Below are 18,807 nucleotides of genomic sequence, written 5' to 3'. Positions count from 1 at the left end.
ACTTGGAAGATCCTTCCTCTTCCCAATTTTTCTAGGAAGATCAAAAGAGACTCTGCTCTACTCTTCACCCAGGTGTATAAATGGGTACCAGCCAATTTAATGCTAGGGGTATAACCTTGTGATAGACTTGCATCCCATCCAGGGGGACCAGAGCAGAAATACTCCTTGATGCTTCATGCTAATGAAACTGGGGGGAGATAAGCACCGGACTAATGGGCCACCTGGCTAGTAAGCAGACTTCCTTGTTTAAAGATTTTATTGAATTGTTGCTTTTTTGCTCCATCTGGGGAATAGTGGTTTCACATTTGATTACAGACCTTGCAAGATTATAGCCCCCAACAAAAAAAAAAAAAAAAATGAAAAAGTTAAAAATAAGTAGCTCAGCATTTCCCTATTACAGACCTCACCATATCTCATAATTCATCTTCTTTTCTGCATTTAGCCCAAGCAAGTCTTTTACTTCTTCGTTCCTTCACAGCTAGAATGAAACCAAACTAAGATGTAACAGTTCCTTTATTGTTTTCATTATTTTGCTAAGTTAAAGTGTCTTCAGATCTCAAGTATTCTCCAACATCAGCTTGATGGAAGCAGACGATATCAGTGGGATTAGCTCGGCGACAGTCCTGCGTTGAGCGGGCTGTGGCACCAAAACCCTGTAGGAAAAAACATTAACACCTTGATTGTTTGTAACTTATGAAAGTGAAAGAATTCCTGTCACATACAAGACTGCCATTCCACTGGCCTGTAAATACAGACAGATTTTTGCTGGTCATTTCAAGTTTCAGCAGAGTGAAAGGAGGCAAAAGTATGGGTTTCCATAGTGTTGTCATCACTTGATGTGATTGCTTATGTCTGCTTATATACATAAAAACGCTCCGCTGATTCTTTTCCATTCAAATGAAAATTTATTAATAGTTCAATTAGACCTTTACTTTGAATTGCCTAGGTGTCACTACAATTTATGCTCTGCTGTTCTTTAGTTTAATTCATAAATTTTATTCTCATTTACAAAATTTAAGATATACTGTAACTTTCTAGACAACATCAGTGGAACTGTTCAAAGACATGCAAGAACTTAATAATTAATAATGAAGCATGTCATTAATTGCTCAATTAGTGATAATCAAAGATTAGAGCAGTGCATTCACATGCGTACTTCGCATGCTTGGTCCACTTTGGTGGCATTTGAATGGCTTGATAGAAAACTAAGTTTGATCAAACAAATCCGTCCAAAAAATTCTCGAGACAGACTGGATTAGGATTGCGTTACACTAGGTGAATGCAATTAATTGATCAACTAATTAACAACATAGCAGTGTTTGCTCACCAGTGGAAGATCATTCATGGAGTAAACAATAACACCTTGGTATTGAGGAGTGTTTTCTGTTATTCTCCCAAGGCCAGACTTCAAAATGTGATTTCCATACAAAAAAGACTGTTCTCCTGCTGGTTTCACCCAGATTTTATACTAAAAAGCAAGAAAATTTACTATAATTACTAGAGTAACTGCTACGTAGTTCTTTACTTACCACTTTCTCAAGAAAATTTGTCATAGCTTTAAAGAAGCTATGTGATAGATAATGCATCCTAAAAATTAGTGGACAATTCTGTCTAATTTTACTCTTCCTTCGCAGGGATTTCATTAAGGGCCACGCACTGGGCAAATTGACTCGCTAGCGGAACGTTTCTCTACAAAGAAGTTCATTCTAACAGTTCTGCCCATCTGTGAAGACCAGTTACCCTCCTGCTAAAAATGCTAATGAACGCCCTGCCTTTGTGATATGTCTCCTTGTTTTCTCAGTTACTATATCCATAGTGATTTTTCAATCTAGAAGGCCATATTCTACTGTGTGGCCTGCTAAAATTTGAAGCTGTTTTTGTAGCTAAAATGTCCTGACAATTTTCCTTTCATTCTCTAAAAATTTTGATGACATGTCTTAAAACATGCTAACGACTTAGCAACAATTCCACATTGAATCATTTTGCCTTTGATGTCTGTTAGTCATTTCAAGCGGTTCTGTGACTTGAGATGGTCTACTGAACTTGTCCGACAAGTATCTTCCCGATGTTATCTTCTTGGTCTGTGGTGTAAGTTAGAGATCCTTGTTCTTCTTCCCTTTGATTCATGGCCCACAAGCTTCACACATGGGCCATAAATCATAGGGAAAAATTATTGTTTATCTTTACTGGAGGAAACATTACCTTGGCATAAGGTGCCATGAAATCAAGGGCTGTAATGTGAAGCCTGAATCGCCTTGTCTTCGTAAACTTGCCAATACATGTTCCAAGACTTACAAGGTTCTCTCTGGCAATATTGGTCGCCTTCCTCATGATCTCTTCACTGGAAACCAAATTATGATAAACATCAAAACATTTACACAATCACTTTATTAGGTTGGGATGGATCAGAAGGGTTGGTTTATTGTCCCACTGATTAAACAGTGTACTCAAAATGCAATCAACTGTACTGTATGGTCTGCTGCAAAGGTAAACTTTGCAAACTTAAATTGCACCTGGGATGAGAAGATTCTTGCGAGAGGAAAGAGGGGGGCAGGGATACTTACAGTCTCTTTTAATCGATTGATCGATCAATCAATCAATCAATCAATCAATCAAACGATCGATCGATCGATCGATCAATCAATCAATCAACCTTTATTTTAAAACGATAGTTTTCAAAGCTACATTGCATTTTACGAACGGTATGTGTGGATTTTAGAATCATTACAGGCCAGCTCATTCAACAGACGTTCAAGCGAGTGCTTTCCTGTCCCCCCCCCAGAGTGTAAAAGTCACACACACACCTTCTGGATACAAGAGTCATGCAAGAGATCATGTTTATAGCTATATAGGATAGTAATTTACAAAATTATACAATTCTTTTGGCGATGACAAACTTACCTCACATAGTAAACTCGTTCATCGTGTAGTCTAAAACAGTAATTTCCATCTGGTCTGTCTATCAAAAGCTTGATGTTATCTCCAATACTAGAATAAATAGATTGAAATGGTTAAATTTGATGGAAAGCTAGCTGATTCCCCCAGAAAGGCAATGTGATCGGATAAAACTATCGTTATCTTGCAACGATAAGATTAAGATACTATGGAACTAATGAATTCTAAGTATGTGCTTACTATTTTGCTAGTTTTTCAAACACGCTTTGGGTTTCTTCTTCCGTCAAGGGCCTCATGTTTGAATTGTTTATAGTTTGCAATAGATTTTCACGTGGTTAGTGAAGGTTTTAATTTTCGTTTCGAAAATTGATTAGTCAGCGGCACCAACCAAAAGCCAGGTTACAATGTAGTTCCCCATAGCAACGCTTTCAATGTGAAGCGACTCGATTTCCAAAACAATAATGGCTTCCCGAATACAGATTAGCAGGTCAAATTTTGTTACTTCAAATCGAACTCAACCCGCATAAACAACGCTAGTGTGTAATATAATGATTCCTCTAGACAGTGCTACAGCTATATTTCCCAGAATGCCTACTGGAAGGACCATACCTGGTGAATTTCCTCTGACAATTATCAAGCCTCCAGTGGCAGATGTCAAATGTAGGGCGAGTCCATCAGCAATTTCTAGCCCTATTTATCGCCTGTTACGGAGTAGAAATCAACGTAGAAATAGCTCAGCTTCATCTGCGCGTAGCTGTTGTAGCGTTAAGACTGAATACAAGCAGTTTTTGCCAGAGAGAGTTGATGTTTTTGAACTGAAAGATGCAACACGTCAAACTATGCAAGTTGAGTCTGTTTTGCATGGTCATGGCCGAAGCACTTGTACATTGCCTGACAACATCGATAAGTGCCAACAGAAATCAGCACCCTCAAGGCGGAGTAGTCTTGTTTCATCTGCCAAGGAACGTCTAGTTAGCCTACGCGACGAAACATTAGATGAAGGTATAATTATAACAACATAGATAAATAAATAAATAGATAAGTGATTTAGTGTTGACAAGTTAAGCTTATTATAATTGGAATAGCTAATATACCTAATACAAACATGCACCATTTCAGTTAATTCTCCCTACCTGATTGCTATATATTTCTGTTAACATTATAAACTCTAAGGATTTAGTGGTACATTGTATATCAAGACAATGAGCTCCCTAACTCCAGCTGTTGACAGCTGATGTACTGGGTGGCTTGACTGACCGGCCAGGTGGACTGTATATACAGTCCATATTTCATGCTGAGTAGTCTTCGTTGTCCAGTGACTGATTGTGTCGCAAAGCAAAATGTCAGATATTATCAGGTGGGAATGACAATATAATAATATTGGGTGCTCATATTTCATCAGTGTCTATGACAATAAGCCCTTTGTAGCTAGGCCATCACATGACCTACTTTTAATAAAATTGAAAGTGAAGTATGATCATCGCAGTAAATTTTCCAATTTAAGCAACTGGAATGAAGAAGCCTGAAAAAAAAATCAGGGCTTCAACGGGATTCGAACCTGTGACCTCCGCGATACCGGTGCGATGCTCTACCAACTGAGCTATGAAGCCACACATTGGGAGCGAGGTCAATTAATTGAGTTCATATCTTCCCGTGAGTGAAATGATGTGAAGTATATATGAAATAATTCATATTTGAACTGCGGTAGTAGATGAAAGTGAAGTATGATCATCGCAGTAAATTTTCCAATTTAAGCAACTGGAATGAAGAAGCCTGAAAAAAAAAAAAAAATCAGGGCTTCAACGGGATTCGAACCTGTGACCTCCGCGATACCGGTGCGATGCTCTACCAACTGAGCTATGAAGCCACACATTGGGAGCGAGGTCAATTAATTGAGTTCATATCTTCCCGTGAGTGAAATGATGTGAAGTATATATGAAATAATTCATATTTGAACTGCGGTAGTAGATGAAAGTGAAGTATGATCATCGCAGTAAATTTTCCAATTTAAGCAACTGGAATGAAGAAGCCTGAAAAAAAATCAGGGCTTCAACGGGATTCGAACCTGTGACCTCCGCGATACCGGTGCGATGCTCTACCAACTGAGCTATGAAGCCACACATTGGGAGCGAGGTCAATTAATTGAGTTCATATCTTCCCGTGAGTGAAATGATGTGAAGTATATATGAAATAATTCATATTTGAACTGCGGTAGTAGATGAAAGTGAAGTATGATCATCGCAGTAAATTTTCCAATTTAAGCAACTGGAATGAAGAAGCCTGAAAAAAAAATCAGGGCTTCAACGGGATTCGAACCTGTGACCTCCGCGATACCGGTGCGATGCTCTACCAACTGAGCTATGAAGCCACACATTGGGAGCGAGGTCAATTAATTGAGTTCATATCTTCATATCTTTCTTCATTAATTGACCTCGCTCCCAATGTGTGGCTTCATAGCTCAGTTGGTAGAGCATCGCACCGGTATCGCGGAGGTCACAGGTTCGAATCCCGTTGAAGCCCTGATTTTTTTTTTTTTTCAGGCTTCTTCATTCCAGTTGCTTAAATTGGAAAATTTACTGCGATGATCATACTTCACTTTCATCTACTACCGCAGTTCAAATATGAATTATTTCATATATACTTCACATCATTTCACTCACGGGAAGATATGAACTCAATTAATTGACCTCGCTCCCAATGTGTGGCTTCATAGCTCAGTTGGTAGAGCATCGCACCGGTATCGCGGAGGTCACAGGTTCGAATCCCGTTGAAGCCCTGATTTTTTTTTCAGGCTTCTTCATTCCAGTTGCTTAAATTGGAAAATTTACTGCGATGATCATACTTCACTTTCATCTACTACCGCAGTTCAAATATGAATTATTTCATATATACTTCACATCATTTCACTCACGGGAAGATATGAACTCAATTAATTGACCTCGCTCCCAATGTGTGGCTTCATAGCTCAGTTGGTAGAGCATCGCACCGGTATCGCGGAGGTCACAGGTTCGAATCCCGTTGAAGCCCTGATTTTTTTTTTCAGGCTTCTTCATTCCAGTTGCTTAAATTGGAAAATTTACTGCGATGATCATACTTCACTTTCATCTACTACCGCAGTTCAAATATGAATTATTTCATATATACTTTTTAATAAAATTATCAGCTATAACTAAAAGAATGCCAGAAATGGAAAAAGCATGTTGAAATTATCAAACTGGCCAAGTTTGAGGCCTCTGGCATTAAAGAATGAGATTTTATGACACAACAGTTTGAATTTTTAAAAAAATGAAAAAGATTTGTATGGAAAAAGCTGTTGCAGAGCAAGACCTTGCTCTCCAGCAACATCTTCCATAGGTATCCTCTACATTTTCCAAAAATTCCAACTGCTGTATAAACTTACTCTTTAATGCCAAGGCCCTCAAACTGGTATTTTCAATATGCTCTTTCCATTTCTGGCATTCTTTAAGTTATAACCCATAATATAAAAATACTCAAGCAAAAGTTTTGTCATGTGACCCCATCTGCAAAGGGCCTATTGACTAGTTATCAGTTACACATGACAATCAATAAATTTGATACGTTGTAACCAAGCAACAGCTAGACAGATCTAGATACTGCATAGATCTCTGTAGAGCCACATCATCAGTATCAATATATTTGGAATTCTTCAGAAAATCATACTAATTGTATTTTATTCAGCTGTCTAATATGCTTCATAATATTGTAGATGCTTCTGAAACATATGACAATGCAAAGCAGCTACAGGCACAAAGAATATTTTTCACGGAAATCAAACAAAATGAGAGCCTTACTGAGGTGGAATGTAAACAAAATGACAACTGCCCTGCGACAGAAGGCAAAGAAAATGATAAAGTTTCACTGGTGCAAACCCAAGAAGATGATGACTATATTACGACAGAAACTAAACTAAATGAGGATTGTCCTACACTCAAAACCAAACTGGATGAGAGCTTTTCTAGGATCAAACAAAATGAGAACTCTCCTAAAGACCAGGCAAATAAAAGGAATACAAAGAAATTATGTAAAGCCAAGAAAACTACTAAGAAAAGGAGAAACTTAGTGAAAAAATCTCCAGGAATGACTGGTATATTTTCAAGACTTGTTGGGACGCATGGATGTAAGAAACACCAAGGTAATAAGCACAGTATATATGTAGCCATTGTGGTTAACAAAAGAAGATATTAAATAGAGTAGAGAGGCATTGCAAAATGGAACAAGTTTTTTGAATGTTACATAACAGTTTAATCCTCTTTGTTACCTCAAGATAAAATAAAGAAAATAAATATCTTAACAGACCAGTTTCAAGTTAACTGAGACCAATAGTGACCTGTAAAATTATTTTACTGTTTTCCTGTTTTTGTGACTGTATATGTAATGTCTAATACTTTCTCTTATCAAATATATAAAATAGTGCTAAATGTTACTTTACAGCAAAAGTACTAAAAGTAATCATGGTCAAATTCTTTTTTACTTCTAGGTCAGCTACCAAATTCAAAACAGGCCGAGCCTAAGACCAGTTCACAACAGTCAAAAGACAATTCAAGCAAGTACCTCAGCATACAGAAACTATGTGCAACTTATACTCCAAAGAAAACTGACAACAAGAGTAATGCAGCTATTCTTTTACCTCAGGTGTCTAACACCAGTTTAACAACAGACAATAACTCTAGTCGTGTACATAGTACACCTTCTTCTCCAAGAAAACATCAGCAAGAACTGGAGTTAAATGTTTCTGTAATTTCTCCACGGTCGTCACTGTCACAGAAATTATTGAACTTTGATGATGAAAAAGTGAAGAAAGTTTATCTCTCTGATGCACATTCTGGAATGATGACAGGAGTACCATGTGCTCCTCCATGCACACCTACAGTTGGTATGTAGTCAATGAACTTTTGGTTCCCTAGTGTGATAACTGCAGCTGCAGTCTCATTTTCTAGGGGTGGCAAATATATACATCTACAAAGGTCAAGTTGATAAAATCTCAAGATTACACACCAGTGGAAAAAACTGTTCAAAAAGTTAAAAACACTAACTGAATCTAAAAACATTATTTTAAAAAAACATTGACAGATTAGAATTTAAACGATAATATAAAGAATTAGACTAAGAGGTTGAAACGTTCTCCATGGGGTTGCAGTTCCAGCCGGTGATGGTTCTTGGAAGATATGAATACTTAAAAATGTTGTTCTTAGCATATGGTATTTGACATTCTTAGCAGATGGTGCTTAGAAGATCTTTGGTCTAATGATGACAATATTTTCTGTTTTTTGTAATATATGAATTTGTATTATGCCTTGGAAGTCTGTCCTTAATAAATATCAATTGACTTGTTCTTTTCTGGTGTTTGTTGTTATTTTCTTGACTCTAGATGAACTGAAGAAAGTTGAATACATCCCTTCATTAACAGATGTCAAGGTACACATGCAAAAAATTTTCCACTGCCTTTTACATAAAAAAATGTCATATTCTTATTTTTAGCTTTAAAATCGAAGTTTCATTTTCTACCATTCAGTAAGATCTTACTTGATTATATTAATTGTGTTATGTTTCATTACAGAGCCAAAGAGCTGTTAAAGCAAGGCTTGTTACATTGGGTAAGCTGGCACTTTCTAGGAAGCACAATAGGGATCTGGTCTCAGCTACAAAAATTGTAGAAAAAATTGGATCACAACTAAGAAGTTTCTTTCCCTGAAACGTTACTTGTACTTCATAATTGATAATGAGAAACATTTATGCATTGCCACTGATCAGAGAAACATTTTAGCCAAAAGAAATTTCAGCTTGTTGCTTAGATGTAAGGTAACTAGCAGCACTAAATTGTCTATGGTTCAATGAAATACATGCATGTTTGTAATATTACAAAATAATGAGGTATGCCTTTGTGTACATGATTTTTTAGTTTGGTATCAACGTAGTATTAACTTAATCATCACTTTTTACTGGTCTAGGAAATAAAATTAGAGCTGACGAACAGAAAAAGAAGGAAAAAGCTGCAAAAGAGGAACAGAAAAGAGCTTATGGTGCTATTTTACAGCTTAAACAAAGACAGCGAGCTGAGGTACCATCATGTTATAATAAACTTTACTCCAAAGTGGATTAAATAGTTTGAAATTATTGATCTTATGGGTTCTGAATAATTCTTTTGAATAAAGTCATTGGATGTACAGCAGCAATTTGTCAAACTGCTGATGGCACTGCAATATTTCTTTTTGGTTTGATGTTGACTTTAATCATGTGACCCAATTTTCCAAAAGATGAGTCCGTTGGTGATGAATTTGGAAAATCTATCCAAAGCAAGCTCAAAAGCGCCAGGAATTTGGCAAAATTAGGATTTTAGGTTTTTTTGTTAAACCATTGACTCCTGTGCTGGCCTTAACCGGCCGTGACGAGCCTTGGCCTTTCTTCCACTTCTGTCGTCATCACCTTTGACCAAAATTGGCATCATCCATGCTCACTTCTGCAGGAGGAAAAGATCTTTCCAATGATACCCAGATCAGAGTGTTCAGCCCAATGGAGCCTGAGATATGCACAAAAAATGTTCAAAAAGTTGAGTGAAAAGCTCAGAGCAAAATTCCCTGCAACTACACGTGGCTACTCCATGGCCAAAACAGAGAGTTAAACCCCTTTTGAAGGAAAATAGGGAGACTCTTTTAGTGCCAAAGGCGGCAGCCTCTAGGGGGGTCCGGGGCCATGCTCACCGGGAAATTTTGCAAATTTAGATTTTCTTAAATGCCTTTTCCTGCATTTTGGAGCTGCTAAATAGAGTAAGACTGCTGGCCTGATGAGTCTGCACAACACATGGCGAGAGACTGGGTGAGATGATATGAGAAGAAAGTGTAATACATTGCAAAAAAATACTTAAGATTAGCATTTTCCCCCTTGTTTTCACAATTTTATTATAAATCAGGAGAATTTGATAAGAATCGGGAGAGCGGGAGGCAACACATCAGATCGGGAGTCTCCCGATCAAATTGGGAGGGTTGGAATCTCTGCCAAAATTGCCCGTCTCAATGATGCTTTCTCAGAATGTTTTAAACTGGAAGCAAGCCCAGTTGAGGGTCAATCACTGCAGCAAAAAAGGTCAATCACTGCAGCAAAAATTTTGATTTCTGCGCATACCCAAGCAAAAATGTCGTAATAAGTGATGCTAGTGGAAAGAAAGGCATGCAGTCATGTTGCAAATGCCTTTTTGAGTAGATTGGAGCTAATTTGGCCCATATCCAGCCTGAAAATCTCCAAAATGTCCAAAAGATGTGTTTTTGGTAAAAAGCTCCAGGAGTCAATGGGTTGATGTTGACTAATTCTGGTCATCTGCTTCCACAGATTTATGCTCTGAACAAGGTGATGACAGATCTGGAGAATGAGAACTTTAGAAAATTCATGGAAGAACATTCAGCTGAAACACTTCCTGTGTAGTGATCAGTAACTTTCAGTTCTCTGTTTGTCCAGCATGCTAACTGCTCTTCTGTCTCATCCACTAATTCTTCATCATAAAAAAACAATTTTAAATTTAACAGGTAGAATGACAGAGTTAAAACAAACTATTATAACAAAATATAATCGTTGAACATTACCTTTTCTTAATAATATTAATCCTGTTACATCTTCCTGAAGGACTTTGTTTTAGATTTGCTTGCCTACTAGATGTTCTGACTTATAAACAAGTCTCTCTCAAGGTTTACCTCACAGTACCTTTTGTTGACGATGTTTTCTTTTTTTCTACTTCACCCACATATTAGTTACTGACATTTTGTTGCATATGTAATGTCCACTGTCTGACCAAAATGAGACATGAAGATCAAACACCTAACCTCACTACTGCATAAACCTCCATCAAAAAAAAAAAAAAAGAAAAAACTTTAATTAGTAAGTTTTAAAATTATGGTACAAAACCATAAATTTGTCACAACTGGAAGATCTTTATATAGCAAGGGAGATAATGTTAGTGTGATGACTGAAACAGATATTTTCAAGAACAAGTAGGTAGTTATATACTCTTGGGAAGTGCTTTCTAATGAAAAAAAAAATCAAGAAACTAATTTTTGTTTTCAGGTACATGGCTATAAAATTTTGGGTACTTAAATGCAAGGTAGCTAGGATTTGGTTATCAAATGAGTAATATTTTGGATGTTGACTGCTCTACATGTAACCTGGTCATCTTGATTGATATTTAATAGTAATTATTTCTAGAATTTTACAATATTGTTGCACAGATCTCTGAAAATATGGCAACTGAAACAAAGTACAGAGTGTCGTGCTTAATTAAACTCTGAAATATTTAGTAAAGAGATCTATTTTTTATATTTATAATAGATATTTATATGGTATGAAATACAAACATAGTAGACGCTTTCTCAAGAATGAAAGTTAGGTATTTACAGTGTTATTTAGCATATGTTTTGCTGAAGAGGTCAAGAAAGCACATCATCATGCATGTACTGTACATGTAATGTTTATATATATATGCGTTTTTCAAACATTCTCAGGTCATTATATCAAAATAAAACACACAAATGTATCAGATAATTTTTTTTTATCACAGTCCTTTGTGTTGGTCTAGAAAATACCCATTTCCCTCACACAGAAGGGTTTTTAGCGTGAACCCAACTCCCACCTCACTGGAAATTTCAGTATACTAGCTCTGCTTCATAGTTTCCATTCGGTCAGTATAAAACACAGACTGTGGACTGCAGACTGCAGACCAGGACGAAATGCAGACTGAGGATAAATTGCAGACTGCAGACTACAGACATTTTAAGTACCAGGTATATATATGTCGTGCTACTTCCATCATCGAGTCTGTGCTGACTGTAAACAGGGTTATTCAGGCTAATGGCAGTGAAAGTCTGCACTCTGGTTAGCCTGAATATCACTCTGGTTAGCCTAAATAATGCGCCGGTTGGTCTGTTACGAAAGCTCTCAGTGATAGAAAAGGTAATGTGATTTAGTTCAAAAGTTTACAGTCTGCAGTCTGCATTTTACCCCTGGTCCACAGTCTGCATAATTTTTCCCCTGGTCTGATGTCTGCAATATGCATTTTACACTGACCGGTTGCCATTGCAGTCTGCAGTCTGCATTTTACACTGACCGGTTGCGACTGCAGTCCACAGTCTGCATTTTACACTGACTGGTTGCCATTAAATAGGTTGAAAGTCAGTCAGGATTCCAAACATTTACTGTTTGTGTTTGTTTGTCCCAGTCAAGATGGCGTCAATATTCAATGGTAATTTAGCTATTATCATTAATTTCTCTGCTGTCAGAATATAATTTGTCTGCTTGCTAATTAAATAATAAAGTTCATTTATAGCGCTCAGCAAATCACTTTGTGGAGCCTGGATACTTTGACAATTATGGGAAAAAATTCCTTATCAACAATTAATATAAACACCAAACGAAAAAAAGAATACACAATTGGCAAAATAAAAAGATGTTACACAACTGTTCAAATAGATTATGTACCTACATAGAAACACAACACCATTAATTTTATCAACTCAAGCAATATTTAAGTGCAAATGGCTCACCTGAATCATTTTATAACCCTATCAAATTCCAGCCATTTAACTTTGACTTGACATCGGGAAACCACATTTTTCAGCAGTGTTCAATATTTTATATTCCCGGGTAAATTTAGCCATTGCAGATGTTTTTCTAACACAGCATTCGATTGGACAATTTTGAGCTATGCGACCTGGCGAAAGAAAATAAACCAATCACAGGATTGGTAATATAAGTTCAGGTCAACAGCCTCGCTTGCATGCCATCTACCAACGCCCCTGGGAGACGACCAAAATATTGCTTGGGTGTAAATCGTGGAATTCGAAGAAATAGTGGAATAAAAACCGACTTTGCTGTGTTTTTCGCGTATGAAAGGTCTTCAAATTCCATAAGTGATAAGTAAGTATGTCATTTCTTGTTATTAGTAAATCATCGCCGGTACCTGTGGTTTAAAATAAGACCGGCTTATGGCCATAGTGTTTGCGAAATGGTAGGCCGATCACAAATTTGTTTTTCTACATGCACAGCTTGAGATATTTGGCTCTCTGCTTCTTCTGGTGATCGTAGTTTTTGTATGAATTCGTAAGGGAGATGTTATTTCGGGAATCATTGTGAAGTGTAGATCGAGCTCGTTAATCGATGCTCCAGTATGCAGGACAAGAGAACAAATAAACTGGATATCTTGTTTCATAATGAAGTGAGGTTACAAGTAAGCTTATATTCGGTTTCTTAGGCCCTGTTTTACCGGCGCCTATTCAGTGCTAAGGTTTCTATGCTGCTTTCATGTGTTGTCAAGTTGTACTGACATATCTATTTGGACATGACTACCCATTTTGGAAAATTAACTTGCCATTTTAGTTGGGGTATAAGAGGTGAGTTGTAGAGTTTCCCTAGCTCACAGTTGGCCAGAAGAAAATTCATTGCTTATTTGGGTTATAGACCATACACCCCTCACTAATGGACATGCTATGATAACAGACTGTAGGTTGTCTTTTATGTAAGGTAGATGTCTATATTTTGTAGGATTTTTTTTATAAGAATTTTGACAAAAAATCGAAACAAAATTGACAGCTGCCTATGTTTATGTAGCTTCCTACTACTAATAAACAGTTTTATGAATATTTTAAAAGTCAGTAATTTCTTGAATGTTATAGACCTGACACTGGGATCCTAGAGGTAATAGCTGGTGCATTGAAATAAGAAAGGGATTGACCAATCAATTAGCCAATTGATTGCAATATTTGATGCAACATGTTGCAACTTAATATTGTTGGGCACAACATGTTGCATGCGTTTGGCCACCTTGTTGCAATGTGTTGCAACATGTTGGGTGTTGTTGGCTCAAATTTAACCATTTTCAAACTTGGGCCAATACCCAACGTGTTACAACAAGGTGGCCAAAGACATATGGCATGTTGTGCCCATAATGCTGTTGCAATATGTTGTGGTGAAATGTTACAATCGTTTGGCCGGGACTTAATATTTCCCATTATTATATGGCTGTATCTCACAAGGACTGGGAACTACCAAATTCATGAATTTGATTGGCTGAAATCTACTTGACAGCGGTCTTGATTTTCCCATCTAGACCGCCATTTAGACTGGTTACATTTTGCGGTGAAAAAGTTACAAACTAAAATACAAAAATATTGACTAATTTCCTCTAAAAATATCAGTGGAAGTGTCAAAAACCCCGATGAGAAATGAAAAGTCGAGAGGACGAGCAATCTTTGGCAGATTTAAGCTCAGCTCATCGCCGTTTGCAAGCAAAATGTTGGCTAGTACAAACCAGTTTCATTAAGCAAATAAAATTTTTCTCGTTTTGCCGTATAATAAAAATTTTACTTGAAGATCTTAGTCGGTCTGTATAAGAGAATCTTGACCTTGGTCGTGTGTACAGACCTCACTGCGTTGGGTCTGTACTCACAACCTTGGTCAAGATTCTCCCATACAGACCGCCTGCCCGGTTGATAAGAGCTAAATATAATCATTAATGCACTTGTGAGAATATATTGCCTTGGTCAATGCACCGCAGAACTCTGAGAAATGTGAACTTAAAAGACAAAAAAATAATACACCAATCTCTCAGAATGATTCACATTTTGAGTGTGATGCAATATGCATTCAACCATTAAATTTGTTGGTTAATTATAATTTGTTATAACTTTTCACTGCTTTTGAGAAGTTGCAAGGATTAGACTCTCAAATTTTAATGTGTGCTTTAAAAAGTTCTGATAACAGTTCATTTTATTTTATTTTTAGGGCATAACACTGTGGCCAGAACCTTTGTAAGTCCTCATACCTTGGTAATATGCAGACAATAAAGTGTGTTGTAGTTGGAGATGGAGCAGTGGGAAAAACCTGTTTATTGATTTCCTACACAACAAATAAATTTCCCAGTGAATATGTACCGACGGTAAGTTTTCTGGACATTCTCAAATGGTCAAAGTTTCAGTTAAGAGTTTAAACCTGAGTTTAGGTAAATTACTATTGGGTAATTACTTGCTTTTCGTCTAAGCATTGAAAAAGATGTGATGTTTAGTATACATCTGTTGAGTCATAGAATGATAGATACCGTCAACTCTTGTCAACTCTGGGACATTGTTTAGTGTCCGTTATAGCGAGAGTCCATGATAAATAACATAGACAATGTCTGTGAAGCAAGGACTATTGTGCAGACAAAAAAAAAACTGATGTGAAAATAGACATTCCAGAAGATTTTTGATGTGTATTTTGACAAATGATGAACAGCAGACTGTAATTTTACATAATGGAAGGCTTTCGTGCAAAAAGGGCGTATATCACTTTTTGGGCGGATTTTTATTTTTTGCAGGATCGAGCTAATTTTTGGCAGACGGACTTGTTTTGACATGAAAAGCATCGTTCCGTAATTGTTTTTGTTGATTTGCGCTTCGTTTTTGAGAAATAACGTAACTATGCAAAAACACTCACTTTTCGAAGCGGCGGCGAATCCTTCGAAGGTTGAATTTGATGCAACGTGAACTTAAACGGTTACTTTCAGCAGCTTCGACAGCACGGTTTTTTTAAATAGATGTTTTTATTTTTGAAAGAAGTAGAGAAATAGACCAGGAAAAAAAAATCGACCAACCAGCAGGAAAATGGTCATTGAAGATCAACTTGCAAAGTTGGAGTACATGTATTAACTGTAAAAACAACAGCTGCCACAAAAAGAGCAAAACTTATTAGAGCCATAACTATGAATGTTGGGTTTTTCTTTCCAACCAAGCAGATTAAACTTCACTAACACATCAAGAAAGTGCTCCACAATTTTGGCCATCGGTTTCATGCTTGTGAAAGAGATCCTGACCTATATTGAGATTGAATATTACAAAGCGCCTTGAATTCAGCTATTAATGTGTATTTTAACATTGTGCACTCAAGCCATTTATTTCTCATATTCACCCTCTCATAATGTGAGGAATTTTACCTTCCAGGTATTTGATAATTATGCTGTTACTGTTATGATTGGGGGTGAGCCCTTCACATTAGGACTGTTTGATACTGCAGGTTAGTTCACCATTACTGCAAGGTAGATAGATTTGATTGTATGCATGCTTTATTTCACAAATATGGTCCTCTTATACAGACATACCTACATGTATACAGATTTAAATTTAGAATCAATCCAAAACTCAACATTTTATGCACTTAAATTTCACAGTGCCTCAACTCACATTATTTATGATTATTAATTTGTTTCCATTTTTATGTGTTTAGTAAAATGCATTATCCATGCATTTGCAATAACTCTAACACACCTATGAAAAGAATTTCCATTTGGTCTTCTGACCTTACACACTAATACTCAATGCATCTGTTTTTGCTTTCATGAACTCCTATCTTCAATAATATTGGACATTATTCTCTCAATATTTTATTGCCTTCTCTAGGCCAAGAAGATTACGACAGACTGAGACCCCTCTCCTATCCTCAGACAGATGTTTTTCTTGTGTGTTTCTCTGTAGTGTCACCATCTTCATTTGAAAATGTCAAAGAAAAGGTAAAATACAATTTGAAGTTTCTCTGTGGTAAATTAAATTATTGTGGTCAGTTTTTAACTCAAAAAAAGGGTACATTATGAAGCAATATTTATTAGTCATGTAGGTAAGATTACTTTTAAATAAAATGGCTTTTAGGGAGGAATGATGTTTTCTTAGAGACACAGTGTCATTTAAAATGGGTTAAAACACTTGCTACAGACTAGAGGACAGAAGTGAACAAAACAAACTGTGCTATGTGGTGGTTATCTTTAACAGCCCTCTGGACACAACCAGGCCCTGAACTCAGTTAATTCAATTCTGTTATTTTATTTTTTTTAGTGGGTTCCTGAAATTACCCACCATTGCCCAAAGACACCATTTTTGCTGGTTGGTACCCAAGTTGACTTGAGGGATGATGCTGGAACAATAGAGAAACTGACCAAGAACAAGCAGAAGCCTATAGCTGTTGAGGCTGCGGAGAGACTAATTCGTGAGTTGAAAGCCGTTAAATATGTAGAGTGTTCTGCGTTGACACAGAAAGGCTTGAAAAATGTCTTTGATGAAGCAATTTTAGCTGCACTGGAACCTCCAGAACCACAAAAGAAGAAGATCTGTTCTTTGCTTTGAGAAATGGATAGCTCAGAGGGAATGAGATACGATATTAGACATTTTGCCACCTGGATTTAAAATTTCAGAGGTTTGGGATGTTTCCTAAACATTACTGTAGAACAGGAATCTATGACATCTGAAACAATATACTTGCAGTAAAATGTATCATGCTTACTGCCACTCGGTGAAGTTCTTGATTAATCACTTTTGACATCTATAGTTCTTTACATATCCATAAGCTGATTAATAATGTGTGTTTTTGGCACTTTGATGGTCCTGGAAGTTTGCAAAACCAACAGGAAATTTTCAAAGGTTTTAAAAAGGTACCTCTGTTCTATCAGGGAACTTAAGCGAACCATGATGGCAATGGCAACAAAAATATCACCAAACAAAAGGTTTGATGAGCAGAATAATGGCTATGCACCTGCATTTTTAAATCTTCTTACATTTCATAGTTGTCCACTGCAAAGCAACAATTTGAAATGACCAAGTTTTGCGTATTTTGGAGAACGTGGGCCATGACAGCAAATTTTTGTCTTTTGTTTTGGAATTGATCGCCTACATTACATATTTAGTTTCAGCAGGTTTTCAGACTAATCAAGGGGTACTGAGCAGATTCAGATAGTTACGAAATTCGAGAGTAAAATATCAATCCATTTCTTACTAGGCATTGTCCCTGGTGTCGCCATCATCATAGCTTAAGGTCTCTAATGTCAAGGAGGATGAGAAGGATGTTACTCGGAATTTAACAGTGGCTTCAGTCTGTTTTTCTATCCCATTATATATAACATTATTTTATTATAGTCTTGAGCGATTAAGTTTCCCAATTTGCTCTTGATTAGAAGTCTCGTTTTGTTCAGTGAAACAACTGAAGGCAAACTACAAAGCAGCTGAACATGGCACCAACCTGACAAACTCATCCTCTATTTATCTAAATAATTGATAGTACCTTTATAAGGTAATTTTCACATGTTTTTTACAGTACATTGATCCGAGTCAAGGGCATTTCCTGGCGAGGGGATGGATGGTAGAAATGACATTTTTATGAGCTCAGTAAAAAAATATATGTGTACCAATATGAGCTTCAATGAGATCCATGGATGAATCAATGTGAAGACAGGCATCTTCAACTATCCGCTTAATTAAGTAAAAGTAAAGAATTTACGTTTATTTAGTATTTCTTCACCAGTTTTACATATCCTAATTGCCTCTTTTTGGAGCTGTGAAGAGGATGGCAAGACAGTGCAATACTGTCATATAGCAGCAATTTTTAACTTTTTAACACAGTTGCTTGTATGGATAGTTCTGGATACCTATATTCAGTGACAGAAGAAAAAATAAATAAATGAATGAAAACAGTTATAAGTATTTTTAAATGAAATTATATACATAGAATTTATTAATAGCATAACAAAATATCATAATGATATGTAAATTTTTAAATTAGGCCATTTTACATTTTTGTATCATATTTTGTAGTCTAAAGTACTGAGGGGTACAGAGATGATGCTAAAAGTAGATGAAGTTTTGAAATTTAAATGTGAAGTATATAAAGAAAATTGGTAATTTAACAAATAAATATTCTTTGACCATTCTCTCTCTTGTTTCTATTGTGCAGAGATGTGGTTTTGCATTTGTTTGGAGAGTTGATAGACTACTGTTAGTACATTCTCATCCTCAGTGGCCACGCTCCGTTTGGTCAGCACCAAGAAGTGCGACAATGTCCTGATCTGATGCAAATCTTTGACTCCAAAGCAGTGCAGAATTTTACAGTCACAGCTTG

General features: G+C 36.6%; 3 protein-coding genes across 3 annotated transcripts; 2 read left to right on the top strand and 1 right to left on the bottom strand.

Annotated features, from left to right (window-relative positions):
• Positions 1 to 495: 495 nt before the first annotated feature.
• LOC110067423 (60S ribosome subunit biogenesis protein NIP7 homolog) lies at positions 496 to 3,275 on the bottom strand. The gene is made up of 5 exons (XM_020774747.2): positions 3,136 to 3,275; positions 2,902 to 2,988; positions 2,203 to 2,341; positions 1,328 to 1,468; positions 496 to 653 (listed from the first exon to the last, which is right to left on the bottom strand). Exons 1-5 carry the CDS (start codon positions 3,189 to 3,191, stop codon positions 534 to 536), a joined length of 543 nt encoding a protein of 180 aa, XP_020630406.1. The 5' UTR covers positions 3,192 to 3,275; the 3' UTR covers positions 496 to 533.
• Positions 3,276 to 3,337: 62 nt separating this feature from the next.
• On the top strand, positions 3,338 to 11,442 carry LOC110067418 (uncharacterized). Its single transcript, XM_020774743.2, has 7 exons — positions 3,338 to 3,897; positions 6,623 to 7,048; positions 7,394 to 7,789; positions 8,285 to 8,331; positions 8,474 to 8,510; positions 8,865 to 8,974; positions 10,240 to 11,442. The coding sequence occupies exons 1-7, from the start codon at positions 3,444 to 3,446 to the stop codon at positions 10,330 to 10,332; spliced, it is 1,563 nt and encodes a 520-aa protein (XP_020630402.2). The 5' UTR covers positions 3,338 to 3,443; the 3' UTR covers positions 10,333 to 11,442.
• A 1,223-nt stretch (positions 11,443 to 12,665) lies between these two features.
• On the top strand, positions 12,666 to 18,619 carry LOC110067421 (cell division control protein 42 homolog). The gene is made up of 5 exons (XM_020774746.2): positions 12,666 to 12,813; positions 14,677 to 14,830; positions 15,870 to 15,942; positions 16,326 to 16,435; positions 16,755 to 18,619. The coding sequence occupies exons 2-5, from the start codon at positions 14,726 to 14,728 to the stop codon at positions 17,040 to 17,042; spliced, it is 576 nt and encodes a 191-aa protein (XP_020630405.1). The 5' UTR covers positions 12,666 to 12,813; positions 14,677 to 14,725; the 3' UTR covers positions 17,043 to 18,619.
• Positions 18,620 to 18,807: the final 188 nt, after the last annotated feature.

This window comes from Orbicella faveolata, unplaced genomic scaffold (assembly GCF_042242905.1).
Source record: "Orbicella faveolata isolate gen_17 unplaced genomic scaffold, um_ofav_v1 contig_12, whole genome shotgun sequence".
NCBI lineage: Eukaryota > Metazoa > Cnidaria > Anthozoa > Scleractinia > Merulinidae > Orbicella > Orbicella faveolata.
This window is presented reverse-complemented; position numbering and strand designations above follow the sequence as displayed.